The sequence below is a fragment of the Delphinus delphis genome, chromosome 15 (assembly GCF_949987515.2).
Source record: "Delphinus delphis chromosome 15, mDelDel1.2, whole genome shotgun sequence".
NCBI classification, from domain to species: domain Eukaryota; kingdom Metazoa; phylum Chordata; class Mammalia; order Artiodactyla; family Delphinidae; genus Delphinus; species Delphinus delphis.
In genome coordinates this window covers 67,665,554-67,681,051 of record NC_082697.1, presented here as the reverse complement: position 1 = coordinate 67,681,051, position 15,498 = coordinate 67,665,554, and the positions used below count along the sequence as shown (strand labels likewise).

The 15,498-nt window shown below is 47.3% G+C and overlaps 1 protein-coding gene across 8 annotated transcripts in view; it reads left to right on the top strand.

Annotated features, from left to right (window-relative positions):
- The window catches only part of EARS2 (glutamyl-tRNA synthetase 2, mitochondrial), a 28,597-nt gene extending 13,392 nt beyond the window's left edge, over nucleotides 1-15,205 (top strand). For 2 of the 8 annotated variants that reach the window (XM_060031903.1, XM_060031900.1), the window contains exons 7-9: nucleotides 20-150; nucleotides 4,681-4,816; nucleotides 5,263-15,205. In XM_060031903.1, coding sequence (XP_059887886.1) covers nucleotides 20-150; nucleotides 4,681-4,816; nucleotides 5,263-5,346 — 351 coding nt within the window. In that variant the 3' untranslated portion in view covers nucleotides 5,347-15,205. Of the gene's footprint in view, nucleotides 1-19; nucleotides 151-3,647; nucleotides 4,817-5,262 lie in introns of those variants that run through there. The other 6 variants (XM_060031901.1, XR_009522149.1, XM_060031902.1 and 3 more) reach the window with 6 other exon arrangements.
- Nucleotides 15,206-15,498: the final 293 nt, after the last annotated feature.

Sequence of the window (15,498 nt, the reverse complement as noted above, 5' to 3'; positions counted from 1 at the left end):
TGACCGCCTCTTCCCCCAGGGTCACATTTGCCACCTGCAGGATTTGGTCTCCCCAGCGCACTCCTACCTGTGGACTCGCCCTGCTGTGAGTCGAGCGCAGCTGGGCGCCATCTCGGAGAAGGTGGACATCATTGCCAAGCGTGTGCTGGGGTGAGTGTCCGCAGGCTGAGTTCAGGGTTCTGCACCTCTCTTCCCTCTCTCCCCACCAGGGCCCCCTTCACTCCAGGGCTCGGCTGTCAGGCCTGCAGTACAGCCCCAGAGCTAGCGAGAGGTTCTCCGTGAGACGATCACTCACGGCTCTCTTGGCGGAAGGGCTGACCCTGAGGAGCCCAGGCTCTCCCAGGAAGAGGCGGTGGTCTGGCGCTGGGATCGGACCCACCTGGGTTCCGTTCCCGCCCCACCCCTCGCTGGCCCAGTTAGTTCACTTGCCCAGGGGGCTTCGATTTGTCCAAGTGACTGCACGTCCTTGAGCTTCCATTTCCTCATCTATACGGTGGAGATGATACGAGGTCTTATTTTAACAGTAGCAGAACTCTCCAGATTACGAGGGCACAAAGTGCAACCAAAACGGGCTTAAGCAAGGGGGGGAATGATTGGTGTACGTAATTGCAGAGGCTAGGAGAAGAGCCAACTTGAGGTCCAGCTTAAAGCTGGGGCCAAAAATACGGCACCAAGACCTAATTTCTCCCTCTGCCCCTTTGACTTTCTCCCCCACTCCTCCACGCCCGCTACTCCTTCTGCAGGGGTTCTGTATTGGGTAGATGGAGCGTCGGATGCTCTACCAGACAAGACAAGCGCCTTTCTCCCTTACCTGCATCCAGAGCAGGCAGTTTGGGCTGAAGAGCACATCTCCAGGGTCCTGTCATCCCTGGGTTTTGCTCTTGTCCCCATGGTCCATGGTGGCTCACAATTCAGCCAGAGGAAGAATGAGGGAAGGGAGAGGGGGACGGGATACTCTTCCCCCTTAGGGACTTGACTTAAAAGTGACACACTCGTTTCCACCTGCATCCCGCTGGCCCGAACGCCTGTCTTACGGCCACTCCAAGCTACAAGGGAGTCTAGAAAATGTAGTTTTTACCTTGGGGACCAGGTGCCCAGCTGAAAATTGTGTCAGTACACATGAGAGGGAGAAAGGATACCAGGGGCAGAAGCAGCCTCTCTCACAGTTTCCACTGTGGTGGTTAAGACAGCAAAACCTTAGCCTCCAGCTCCAGCTGTGTCCTAAGAGTCACTCTGATGGGGCCTGATTGGCCTGGTTTTTCTGTCTCCGAACTAGTCACTGAGGCCTGGAGAATGTGATGTGCTGACTGGCTTAGGTTAGGTCATACGTGGGACCCTGAGTGGACCCCCCCCCGCCCCCGACCCAGCCAAAGCACATGGGCTGAGGATGGAGCCGGGTAGTTCCACAGGGAGAGTTAGGGCCTGTGGAGAGAGTTATAAAGATTAAATTAGATAATAATAGCAAACACTCGTGTGGGTTTGCTTACACATGTGCCTACAGCATGCTGTGTTATATATCATATACGTTAGATGTGTACACGGATACGTGTGCATGCTATGTGTGTGTGTACACTTGAATTCAGAGCAACCTAATAAAGGAACTCCTGTTAGCCCCATTTTAGCAGGTGAGGAAATCAAGGCACAAAGAGGTTAAGTAACTTGTCTAAAATAATACAGCTAGTAAATTGAAGGAGCAGGGATTGAGACGCAAGCCGGCTGGGGCGAGAGACCGTATGTCCAGTCATATTCTCTGTTGCTTATCTTTGGTGTAAAGTACTTGGACAGCCCCTGATAGCAAGCAGCCATCACAAGTCTTCCCTCCTACTCAGCCCCCAGCAGAAAGGCAGTCCCAAACAGCAGCTTCCTTCGTGAAACGTCTGTGGATTCAAGGAAATGTGTATACAGCTCCATTCTTCCAATTTTTTGAATTTAAAACTTAATTGTTATTAATACATTCAAACCTCTTGAACCTCTAGGTTTAAAACCTAGAAATTATTTTGAAAGGCATATATCAGGAGTCCCATTTTTAATCCTTGTCCCCTGTCTGCCCTGTTCCAGAACCCTCTCTGGATGTTACTACTATTCATAACTATATCTAAATAACCCTTAGTTTTCAGCTTTTTTACACAAAAGGTACAATACAGGGAATTCTCTGGTGGTCCAGTGGTTAGGACTCAGTGCTTTCACTGCCGAGGGCCTGGGTTCAGTCCCTGATGGGCAACTAAGATCCTGCAAGCCGAGCAGTGCGGCCAAAAAAATACGATACAATAACACTGTTGTCTTTGGGTGGGATTTTTGTGTTATTTTTATTTTTTTAGTATAGTTGATTTATAATATGTTAGTTTCAAATGTACAACATAGTGATTCAGTATTTTTATAGATTATACTTCATTTAAAGTTTACAAAATAATGGCTGTATTTCCCTAAGTGTCTATATGTGTTTTTTTGCTTGTTTGTCTGTTTGTTTTTCCCTTAACAATTTATTTTTAGATCTGTCCAGGGCTTAGAAGAGCATCCTCATTCTTTTCCCAGCTACAGCTATTTCCTTTTTATACCACTTTACTATGATTTATATAATGCATATCCTATTGGTGGACATTTGGATTGCTTCCAAATTTTGCAGTTACAGACAATCACAGTGAGTAACCTTGAATAGACATCATTAAGCACCCTTACAAGTAAATCTCCAGGATAAATTCCCAAGAGGTATTATTAGTAATAATACTCCCTTAATTTAGGACATTCCACACGAGGCTGTTAGTTCTAGTTCACTGGGCTAATGTCTTACCTCCCCACCCCTGCCATGGGATTAGATTTTAGAGACCCTCGGGGGCTCCCACTGAAGGCAAGAAAGCTGACGCCCAAATATTTAGAAGCTGCCGGATCTCTGGAAGTCCCTCTGTGCCCACACCAAGGCCTGGACCAGCTCTAACATGCCCTGGCTGCCAGTGTTGGCTGCCTGGGGCCTGTTACTCTCACCAGCTCCTTGGCAGCCTGCTTCCCCACAGTGACATTGAGGAGTGTGTTTGGTTTTTTCCCACATTACATTTTTGGGTTTTTTTGAAGTATAGTTGGTTTACAATGTGTTAATTTCTGCTTTATAGCAAAGTGATTCAGTTATACATATTCCTTTCCATAGTCTTTTCCATTATGGTTTATCACAGGATATTGACTATAGTTTCCTGTGCTCTGTGGTAGGACCTTGTTGTTTATCCATTTTATACATAATGGTTTGCATCTGCTAGTCCTAAACTCCCAATCCTTCCCTCCCCCCACCCCGCCCACCCTTGGCAACCACAGGTCTGTTCTCTATGTCTGTGAGTCTGTTTCTGGTTTGTAGATATGTTCATTTGTGTCATATTTTAGATTCCACATATAAGTGATATCATGGTATTTGTCTCTTTCTGAGACTTACTTCACTTCATATGATAATCTCTAGGTCCATCCATGTTGCTGCAAACCACATTACATTTCATATTTTCAATATTTCCTCTTCTCCATTTCATAAATAGCAATCATGTGGTCCGGTTTTAAGATGCAATACAGATGATTGTGTTTCTCAAATTGAAACTGAATTGCTCAAGTACTGGAGTGAGTAAGGAAATCTGCACTAAAAGGCTTTTTGTTTCAATTCCTCATGAACCCAGTCCCTGAGCCGGTAGCCCTCCACCCTGAGCTGATGTGGGGAATGGAGTGTCTGGGCCCTTTCGGGAGCAGGTGGTGTCAGAGGTGGCGTCGAGGATCGTCTGCACTAGTGAAGATCTCCAGCCTCGGTCCCTCTTCCGTGTGGAATGACTCCCCCTGCCCTGCTCCTGTCTCTTGCTCTAACTCAGAATCAGGGCTGGGACGAAGTTTTTGCAAGTCGTGCTCTGACTAATTGGGGACTTTCTCTTGAGCTCAAACGTGCTTTGGGGAGAGGGTCTCAGCTGGACTGCTAGGAAAGGGGGGAATGGTTGCTGGCCTGTTTTAGTTCCTTAAGTGTTTCATTTGTGGGCAAAGAATGGTTGTAGAAAGTTGGCGGCAGGGACATTACTGGAGCTGGGGTCTCCCGATTTCCTTCTTTCTGCTCTTCTCCGCTACATCCCCCAGAAGTCTTGAAGCTGTGTTTCAGATCATTTCCCAGAGGGCTTCGTTCTTCCATCCTATGTGTAACCCAATCCTAAGTGTCTTTTCAGATCCTCTTGCAATGTCTCTGAGCTCTTGGATGTAATAAATATTAGCTAATATTTAACTTTTTATTGAAATATAAGAGCTCATCCTTTCAAGTACTTACCATCTGTTCAGGCAATGTACTTAGTGCTTTACAAGTTTTAACTTAGCCCCACCATAGCCCTGTGAAGTGCAGACACTTATTATTCCCACTTTACAGGTGAGAAAACTGAGGCATGAAGATTACATGGCACAGGTAGTAATCAGTAAATCCTCTATGGTTTCCTCTTAGTTTCCCTATTTTATGCCCACTTGCTTGGATTCTCTGTGTTTGTAGTCTCTTGGTGGTTGTTTCTTCCGCAACTAGGATGGGGATGGGGGTAGTAGATATCCCCCACCCACAAGGCAGGCTTGAACATTGGTTGTGCTGTTAATGTATATTGTAGCTGATGGATGAATCTTCTGAAGTCCTCCCTTCCACCCACTTGCCACTGGCCCATGCTGGCCCCTTATAGACTGGCCCTCTTCTAGGCTTTTAGAAGGACCCGGTATGAGTTTAACTCAGGACATGCTGAACGGAGAACTGAAGAAGCTGTCAGAAGGTCTGGAAGGCACCAAACACAGTAACGTGATGAAGCTCCTCCGAGTGGCCCTCAGTGGACAGCTGGTGAGGCGGGTGGCTGGACTGTGCCCTGGAGCCCTCATTTATCCACTCAGCTAACATTCACCGGCAGCACTAAGCTCAGTTTGGGGGCTGCAAAGATGAATGAAACATGACCACCCCCCTCATTCAGTCATTCAACAGACAATACTTACTGAGTACCTACCATGTGTAAGCACCATACTAGGTACAGTGGATACGGTAGTGAGTGAAACACATGTGCTCCCTGCCTTCATGGAGCCGGCGGTTGACTGGGGCTATTGGACCTACCAACCCAGCAAGAGCAGGCTTCTGGGACCCATCCTTAGAAATCAAAGCCCATAAAATGCAGACTCTGCTCCTTGGGATGCAGGCAGCAGTGCTGGGGTTGGCCTAGGGGTAACTTCTGCAGACCAAGTTGGGTGTTCATTCCTCAGGCATCTTAAGGCAATGTTTTCTCTTTTTGTTCTTAGCAAGGACCTCCTGTAGCTGAGATGATGTTGTCCTTGGGACCAAAGGAAGTGCGGGAACGAATACAGAAGGTGCTTTCCAGCTAGAGAGAAGGTGTGCAGGACAGCAGAGGTGGCCACAGGAACTGTTCTTGTGGGACCTGCCCTCAGAGGGGAGGAGCAGGAGGCCTGGGGCCCATCGGAAGCTTGTGGAAGGAACCAAGAATGGACACACAACCTCTGGGTGCACAGGTGCATTTATGGCTCCACGCCAGGCCCATCCTTATCAGTTGGCCAGGGTCACCGAGCCCCCCTCACCTACCTGACGCTGGAAAGGAAGGCCTCACTTATGGTTCTGACACCACAGTACACAGCAGAGGTTAGGAGCTGGCTCACTGAGCAGTCGCAGCTCATGTTTTAGTCTGCTCGGGCTGCTATGAAAAAATATCACAGAATGGTGGCTTAAATAACAGAAAATGATTTTCTCACAGTTGTGGAGGCCAGCAGTCCAAGATCAGGGTGTTGGCAGGTTTCGTTTCTCCTGAGGCCTCGCTCCTTGGTTTGCAGACGGCTGCCTTTTTGCTCTCTCCTCACAAGGCCTTCCCTCTGTGTGTGCCCTCGGTACCTCTGTTTGTCCAAAGGCCCTCTTAAGAGGACACCAGTGAGATTGGGTTAAGGCCCACCCTCACGGCCCAGTTTGAACTTAATCACTTCTTTAAAGGCCCTGTCTGCAAATTTTGTCACATTCTCAGGTACAGAGAGGTTAGGGCTTCACATGTGAGTTTTGAGGGGAACACAACTCAGCCCATGCATAACAGCTTGGCAGCAGCCTGGATCCCTGGGTCCCATTTCTCGGGCCCAGTTTGACTTTGTTTTTTAATTTATTTATTTTTGGCTGTGTTGGGTCTTGGTTGCTGCGCACAGGCTTTCTCTAGTTGCGGTGAGCGGGGGCCCGCTCTTCGTTGTGGTGCGTGAGCTTCTCATGGCGGTGGCTTCTCTTGTTGTGGAGCACGGGCTCTAGGCACACGGGCTTCAGTAGTTGTGGCACGTGGACTCAGTAGTTGTGGCATGCGGGCTTAGTTCCATGGCATGTGGGATCTTCCCGGACCAGGGCTGGAACCCGTGTCCCCTGCATTGGCAGGTGGATTCTCAACAACCGTGCCACCAGGGAAGCCCCCAGTTTGAGTCTGGAGCAATGACTGACAAGCTGGGCTGAAGTGGCTTGTTAGACTTTCTTTGGGGCTTATAAGGGAAGAACCCACAAATCTGCCCAGGGGGAACACTTAACGTTTTTTTTTGTTTTTTTTGTTTTTTTTTTTTGCGGTACGCGGGCCTCTCACTGTTGTGGCCTCTCCCGTTGCGGAGCACAGGCTCCGGACGCACAGGCCCAGTGGCCATGGCTCATGGGCCCAGCCGCTCCGCGGCATGTGGGATCTTCCCGGACCGGGGCACGAACCCGTGTCCCCTGCATCGGCAGGCGGACTCTCAACCACTGCGCCACCAGGGAAGCCCCACTTAACGTTTTATACTACTCTTTGTCCTTGGGCTTGGGGCAGCCTGTATCTCCCTTCCCTAAAGTTTGTCTCTTCCTCTTTTCCAGTTCTCCCCCGGTCCTTGGACTGGAGACCTCTACCCTGCCTGCTCTGCATCTTTTTCTTCATATTTGCCTCCTTCTTCCACCCATCATTTGTAAATCATTGTCTGTGGGTTTCTGAAATGAGATGTTCTTCTTGGGGTGAATAGGAATAGCTGAAGTGGAAGGAGGATGGTGGCCGGCTACAAAGACCCCTACACAGCTACTGGGCTTCCCCTTTGTAGCCCCCAGTCATCGCTGCCTCCTGGCATTCACACTGAATAGGGCTGACTTCTGTGTGGTGTGTCATGGCTTCCATGTTGTTCTCTTGGATCCCTTACTCTGTGGGAAGCCAGCTTCCACACTGTGAAGACAGTCAGAGAGACAAGGATCGGAGGCCTTTGGACAACAGCCGTATGAATGGACCATCTTGGGAGTCAGTCTTCCAGCCCCAGTCAAGCCTTCAGATGACTGCAATGCTGGCTGACATTTGACTGCAGCGTTCTTTTTTTTTTTTTTTTAATTGGAGTGTAGTTGCTTTACAATGTTGTGTTTGTTTCTGCTGTACAGCAAAGTGAATCAGCCACACGTATACATATATTCCCCTCTTCCTTGGATTTCCTTCCCATTTAGGTCACCACAGAGCATTGAGTATAGAGTTCCCTGTACTATACAGTAAGTTTTCGTTAGTTATCTGGTTTATACATGGTAGTGTGTATGTGTCAATCCCAATCTCCCAATCCATCTCACCCCCTCATCCCCCTTAGTATCTATACGTTTGTTCTCTATGTCTCTGTTTCTGCTTTGCAAATAAGTTCATCTGTACCATTTTTCTAGATTCCACATACGTGTTAATATACGATATTTGTTTTTCTCTTTCTGACTTACTTCACTCTGTATGAAAGTCTCTAGGAACATCCTCGTCTCTGCAAATGGCACAATTTCGTTCCGTTTTATGGCTGAGTAATATTCCATTGTATATATGTACCACATCTTCTTTAGCCATTCCTCTGTTGATGGACATTTAGGTTGGTTCCATGTCCTGACTATTGTAAATAGTGCTGACTGCAGCCTTCTTGAAAGATCCTGAGCCAGAACCACTAAGCAAAGTTGCTCCTGAATTTCAGACATACAGTTATGAGATAATAAATATTTATTGTTTAAAGCCACTTAGCTCTGGGATAATTTGTTACCCAGTAAGAAATTGCTAATACACTGTCCTTTTCCAGGGGAATAGGGAAAGGGGATTAAAGAATTTGCTGAGTTTCACAGAGACCTAATCCTTGCTTGAAAAGTACATCAGATAAAGTTCTTTGATGGCAAGCAATGGAAACCAGCTCTGCCTAACTTAGGTTTATTGGAGACTTTAAGTTTATGGGAGTTTAAATTTGTGAAAAAGTCATAGACTCTATGGGAAAGCCAAAGAACCAGGTCTTGGAAAAGACAGGAACCAGGGAAGCTCTGAGCATGCAGGCAGCAGGAGCTCATGGCCAGTCTTGTCTGTGTTCTTCAGTGGGAACACATGAACTCTTAACTATTTTTTGTTATGGTTTCTCTGTATTTTTTCCCTTTCAGTTTTGGATGATTCAGCTAAAGATTCAGATTCTAAGAAGAGAGTGGTTGGGCTAACTGAGGTCATGTTACCATTCCTCAGCCAGGAATATATCCAATGGAGGAAAAGTTCCCAAGGAGAAGTAGGGTGGTTTTTCCAGAAGAAGGGGCAATGGCAGAAACAACAGGTATTCCGCCAAAGGGGACACAGAATAATAATGCTTGCAATTTATTTTGCGTTCACATGAGCCTCAGCCACTTCTGGGTTTCAAATTATGCTGGTAGGGGACTTCCCTGGTGGTTCAGTGGCTAAGACTCCATGCTCCCAATGCAGGGGGCCTGGGTTCGACCCCAGGTCGGGGAACTAGATACTGCATGCGTGCCGCAACTGGGAGTCTGCATGCTGCAACTAAGACCCGGTACAACCAAAATAAGTAAATAAATATTAAAAAAAAATTATGCTGGTAAACAGTTTAGTTCATCATCTCTTTAAATCTTCACAACCCCATGAGACAGGCATTATTATTATGGTTGTTGTTTCTATGTTTTAGATAGGGAGACTGAGGCTCAGAAAAGTTGATCAACTCTTCTGAGGTTTTAGTATGAGGCTTACGACAACCCAGAGTCCAACCTCAACTCTTGTCACTCTGAGTGACATCAGAGCCTTCGATTCTAAGACATCAAATATGCTTACAAGAAACTCTAGATCTTGGTTAGGGAATCTGACTGTTTTAACAAAATGAGTGATCAAATTGCTGAGTCGATAAAGTTGTGGCCACTTCCTCGGTTGGAGTGAGTTGTCTGAGAAGCAGCATGTATCCTCTGCTCTGGGGTTTTGCTCAGGATCAGAAGGAATGTGTAAAAGGACTTCACAGTTTAAATAACCTCAAGTCCGTCCCCCAGTGTTTTTTCAGACTATAGTGAAGTGAAGGCCATAGAGGCCAACTGTCTAGACTCAAAAACTGGTTCTGCCACTTACTGTGTGACTTCTGTAGCTCAGTTTCCTCATTTGTTAAAATGGGGGTAACAGTTGTATCTGTCTCAGCAAATTGTAAGAATCAAAATAGATGACATATGTAAAGTTCTTAAAACAGTGCCCGGCACTCAACAAATGTTATCAATTGCAGTCATCCTCATCACCAGTATTTTCATCCTTAGAGATGCTGATCTTGGTTGCAACACATAGAAACACACTCAGACTAACTTAAACCATGAAAGTAATTTACTGGAAGATTTAGGACCCACAGATCCCAAGGGCAGGACTTCCAGCTGGACTTTACAAGAGACTGGAATCTGTACCCAAAAACCTATTAGGACCCAACACACTCACCTTTATCCCTCTGAAACTGCAGTTTCTAACCTTCGTCTCTGTCTGGGTGTCTGCTACTCTCATCTTTCTTCTGCAGGCTGGCTTTCTCTTATCTCTGCAGCTGTTGAACAACTGCCCCAGCCCTAAAGCTGAATCATCTCCCCTCTGCTACACTGCCAATTCAATAACTAGTATTCCATGTCCAAAATCCCAGGAGAGAATCTGATTGGCCTAGCTTGGGTCAGCTGTCTACCCCTGGTCCAATCAACTGTGGCCAGTGGGACAGAGTCATGTAAGCAATCATGGCTGCAGGAGACCACTCTAGTGATGGAGAGGGCCGTTCCTCCCCCTGAGCGTATTCTCTTTCCATGGAGTTTAGAGTATACCTTTGCCAGAAAATTACTATTTTTCTGTAGGCAACTTTGGAATCTCATTCATATTGCCTTTATCCTAGCTTATTTTTTTCCTCATAATGCTTATTACTATATGAAATTATATAGTGTATTTGTACATGTTTATTGTCTGTCTTACTCTAAAGATAAGATTGAGACAGGCAATAAGTTTTTCTTATTCTTGGTCGTAACCATAGCACCTGACACATTGTCTGACACATAGTAGGGAGTCAGGTAAGCTCTCATGATGAAAAAAATGTTTGAGGCCTTCATCAGTCAGATCAGTTTCTTCAGAAGTGGCAATTATCAGCTGATCTAACTCTGCCAGATTCCAACAGTTTCCCAGTTTCACTGTCATTGACTCTGGGGAATCACATCTCTTTTGCAAGATTTGCAGTTGTAGTTAGCTATCTGATCTATTGCCTGTAAATTGCACCAAATCCAGCTATCTGTGAGAGACTGACCTTTGACAAAGACTTTGAAGACTGAGATAGGTGGAATACTTCAATATAGAGGGGTGTTTAGTGGGACCTAAATTAGAAATTGTCTAATTGATTAAATACGTTTGTCTTATGATGAAATTCCCTACCTTCCCATGGACCAGGATAATAAATACTTAGAAAATGAGGACTTCCTGGGTGAGGGCAGAACCCGGAGAGGGTAGTTCATGCGTTCATGTCCATAGATGTCAGAGGACTTTACAGATGAAGTGACCTTTGAACTGGGTTCTGAGGGATGAGTAGGAGTTTCCAGATAAATGGGGGTTGGAAGGTATTCCAAACAAAAGGATGAAAGAGAATTTCACCAAGTTGGGTGGAGCCAAGGGTAGGAGTTGAGGGAGTGGGAGAAGTAGCTGAGAAACCGGGCAGAGGGAAATCCAAACAGCCCTTTGCCAGGTTAAGGGTATCAAGGTGCCATCTGATGCAAATAGCAAAACATCCAGATTCAAGCCAGCTTGAAAAGGAAGATGTAGTATCCCGCAAAGCAGAAAGTTCGGGGGTATGGCAGGCTCTGGGGTTGGTTAATTAAGCGTTCAGTGACCTCAGTGAGGACTTAGGGTCTTTCCATATCTTTGTTCTATTGGCCCCAGCATTGGCAACAGCCTTGGGTTGGTTCTCTCGGCTCACAATTGTCTGCCTAAAGTGCTCGGGCCTCTCTGCACTTCATGTTGTCAGAGAGAGCGTGGTTTTCTGCGTCTCTCTCCCCGAAAGCAAGGAAACTTTTCTCCAGCACCCTCCCCTTCGTGACTTCCCCATTCTTCAACCTGTCCCTTTGGGGAAGTGGGCAGGGGAGTCCCCATAGATCAGTCAGACCCAGAGCTGGGGGCGGGGCCAGCTCTTCCCTGGGTTCCTGGATAAAGTGGGGGTCCATTAGCGAAGACATGAGTTGGGTCTTCATGAAGTGGAAGGTGAGGAGCCACTGAACTGCTTTAAGTAGGGAAGTGACAAGATCAGATTTGTGTTTTTTTTAAAGATCATTCCGGCAGCTTTGCTGAAGAGAGATTTGAGCAGGGCTGGCCCAGGAGCGGGGAGCCCTGGTAGGAAAATGAGACATGAAAGAGGGAAACACGATAAAACCATGTTTCATCCTCACAGCCTGACCGCCCCCCCCCAACCCCATCTACCTTTCCGGCTTCACTTCACTCATTCCTGCCACACGCGCCCCCTTCTCTTGTCTCCCACCATGTAAGCCTTCCTTTGTGCCCCTGTTCTGTCTGGAATACTCTTGTCCATATGCTCTTTTTTTTTTTTTTTTTTTTGCGGTACGCGGGCCTCTCACTGTTGTGGCCTTTCCTGTTGCGGACCACAGGCTCCGGACGCGCAGGCTCAGCGGCCATGGCTCACGGGCCTAGCCGCTCTGCGGCATGTGGGATCCTCCCGGACCGGGGCACGAACCCGCGTCCCCTGCATCGGCAGGCGGACTCTCAACCACTGCACCACCAGGGAGGCCCTGTCCATATGCTCTTCTGCCCTTTTGCCTGGTCAGCTCTCTCTCAGCCTTCAGATCTTTTTAATTAATTAATTAATTTATTTTTTGGCTGCATTGGGTCTTCATTGCTGTGCGGGCTTTCTCTACTTGTGGCGAACAGGGGCTACTCTTCGTTGCAGTACACAGGCTTCTCATTGCAGTGGCTGGCTTCTCTTGTGGAGCACGGGCTCTAGGCGCGTGGGCTTCAGTAATTGTGGCACATGGGCTCAGTAGATGTGGCTCGTGGGCTCTAGAGCGCAGGCTCAGTAGTTGTGGCACACGGGCTTAGTTGATCTGTGGCATGTGGGATCTTCCCGGACCAGGGTTCGAACCCGTGTCCCCTGCATCGGCAGGCGGACTCTCAACCACTGTGCCACCAGGGAAGCCCCAGGATATGCATTTTTTAAAATATAGAAGGCTGTAGAAGCTTGGCTTGGTACTCATTAAACTCATTATCACGGCCTGGGGATCTCCAACTTAGCCTTCATATCTGGGCAAAATGTTGGGGTCCCAGCCCAGGCCCGAGTGCCCTCCCCTCTGCCCCCTACCACCCCTCCCCCAACCCTGATTGCAGTAGGACAGCCTAGCCAAGGAGGGGGCAGCCTTCTCTATCTAGAGAACTCCTCTTGTCTTGATTTCGGAGAGGCAGTAGTGAGTGGTGGCGTGAAGCGAGGTCTTAACTCCCTGCCCAGGAGTTGAACCTGGGTAGCCTGGATAAAAACCAGGAATCCCAGCCACCACACCCCCTAGCTCTTGTCCCCAGTGAAAAATGCATTTCTCACAGAGGCAAGAGCTGTAAAAACAGGTACAAAGTTTATTATTAGAGACATAGCACAAATGGGAGGGCACACAGAGAAAGTTTGTTAAGACAGAAGCAAGGCAGAGATGCCCCCAGAGAGAAAGGGTGTGGGCGTCCTCCCGAATGAGGAGGCATGCAGTAAAGAGGCGGTTAGGTCATTTATATAGAGCAGTTCTTCCAGGTCTTTGTTTACCTTTGGCCAATCACCTGGTTTCTTTTTCCACACCTGATGCCCTAGGACCCTCCCCAACGTATGTGTGCAACTTTTTTCCAAGATGGATTCCAGCCCAGGGGCCTATGGGATGGCCTTAGCATCACATATTATGGGGTGGTGCCCCTCCTTTTGACCCCCAAGGAGCTTTTATGCGCATGTGCGGTGTTTCCCTTGCCCCAAGGATGGGAAATGTATGACCTCTTGATCTTTTAACAGGGTTTAGTCCCACTCTGTCCCTGCCATAAAAATGTCCAATGTCTGACAGATGCAGAGAACAAACGTATGGACACCAAGGGGGGAAAGTGGCGGGGAGGGGAGGTGTTGGTGGTGTGATGAATTGGGAGATTGGGATTGACATATCTACAGTAATATGTATTAAATGGATAACTAATAAGAACCTGCTGTATAAAAAAGCAAAATTCAGGGCTTCCCTGGTGGCGCAGTGGTTGAGAGTCCACCTGCCGATGCAGGGGACACGGGTTCGTACCCCGGTCCGGGAAGATCCCACATGCCGCAGAGTGGCTGGGCCCGTGAGCCATGACCGCTGAGCCTGCACGTCAGGAGCCTGTGCTCCGCAATGGGAGAGGCCACAGCAGTGAGAAGCCCATGTACTGAAAAAAAATAAATAAAAAATAAAATAAAATTCAAAAACTAAAAAAACAAAGTCCAATGTCTGGTTATTTACCCAATTTCTGTTGCTGGTTTTTGTTGTTTTTTTTGTGTGTGTCTTCCTGGGACAGAATCATTTGCATGACTATAGACAAGAATAATTTTCCATTGCTTTCAGTTATTTACAGTTTACAGAGAGGTAAAATAATTCCCAAGGAACCAAAATCAGATAACACAGAAGGGCTGCTGTAAACAATGCTTAGTTTTCACTGATTTCATACAAAATTTCCCAAACATGAATAATGTTACAGACTGAACGTGTCCCCTTAAAATTCAAATTCACACTCTGAAGCGCTTATCTCCATGTGATGGTATTTGAGGTAGGGCTGTGGCAGGTAATTAGGTTTAGATGTGGTGCTGAGGGTGGGGCCCTCAGGATGGGATTAGTCCCCCGATAAGAGGAAGATATCAGAGATCTCTCTCTCTCCACCCTGTGAACACACAGCAAGAAAGCCCTCTGCAAACCTGGAAGCAGGTTGTCACCAGGAACCCATCAGCAGCACCTTGATCTTGGACTTCCCAGCCTCCAGTGAGAAATGTCTGTTGTTTAGGCCAACCAGTCTGTGGTATTTTTTATAGCAGCCCAAGTTTACTAAGACAGGTAACAACTGTAAAAGAACCTGGCACACAGGGAGGAGTTCAGTCGGATAACTTCCAAATAGAAGGCAGCAATCTGTCAGATGGAGATGTGTGTCTGGACTTATTTTGCAGCTGAAATAGCACAGCAAATGTACATTTAAACTTAGACCGTGTGTTTATTTGGGGTAGGGATGGGACCTAAAATCCTGTAGCTACCTCTTACTGCTTCCACTGTTCATCTGGCCATTCAACAGATATGTATTGGCACTGGTGTGCCAGGCACTACCCTAGGTATTGGGGACATAAAAGTGTACAAAATTCCTGCTTATATTAGTGGGGTGAAGCAGGTAATTGAGTATAGAGAATGTGTGCTTCCAAGGAAAATTACACGTTGTCTGGAGAGCACACCTTTCCAGTTCCTATCCTTCCTTTCACTGCCTCAGAGATGTCTTACACTCTTAGCTGTAGATAACTGAGAGCAACGCAAATAATTCTTGCCTGTAAACAGGCAAATTGGGGAATTCTCTGGCGGTCCAGTGGTTAGGACTCCGTGCTTCCCTGGTCGGGGAACTAAAATCCCGCAAGCCCCATGGCGTGGCCAAAATAATAATAATAATAAAAATTTAAAAATGCAAATTAATTCTGAGCTAGTTTTGTGTCCACCTGCACATCTGTTCCAACATTCGTTTATTCTGTATAAACTTGCCCTTTTTCTGACTTCCCTTTTGAACGGATTATGACATCCGCTTGGTTCTCTCGTTTAATTAGAGTTAAAATATTTAACACGCGTTCATTTTACAATTCATGAGAACCATGACTTTTTTGGGGGGGCAATTACCCTTTGACACAGTAAGTAAATATCTAGTACGCTCATGGTGTAATGTGTTACGGAGAAAATAAAGCAAAGTATGGAAGGAGGTGATGGTCCATAAAGACCGTCCGGAATAAAAATGCTAGAAGAATTCGTTACCTGAGACTCAAATTTAACGGGGCGTCCTCTAGTTCATCTGGCAGGCCTTGCGAGGTCGGCTTGACCAACTTTGACCTGGCTGCGGGTCTGCAAGACCAGTCCGCGAGCCCGACCCGCGCGTGGAGGAGGGCTGTCGGGGAGGCGGCACCCCCGGGCCGGGGCCTGCGCGGAGGCGGGGCCTGGTGTGTGGGCGAGGCGCCACAGGCCCCGTCCCATCACGTGCCGACCCTCGCCTG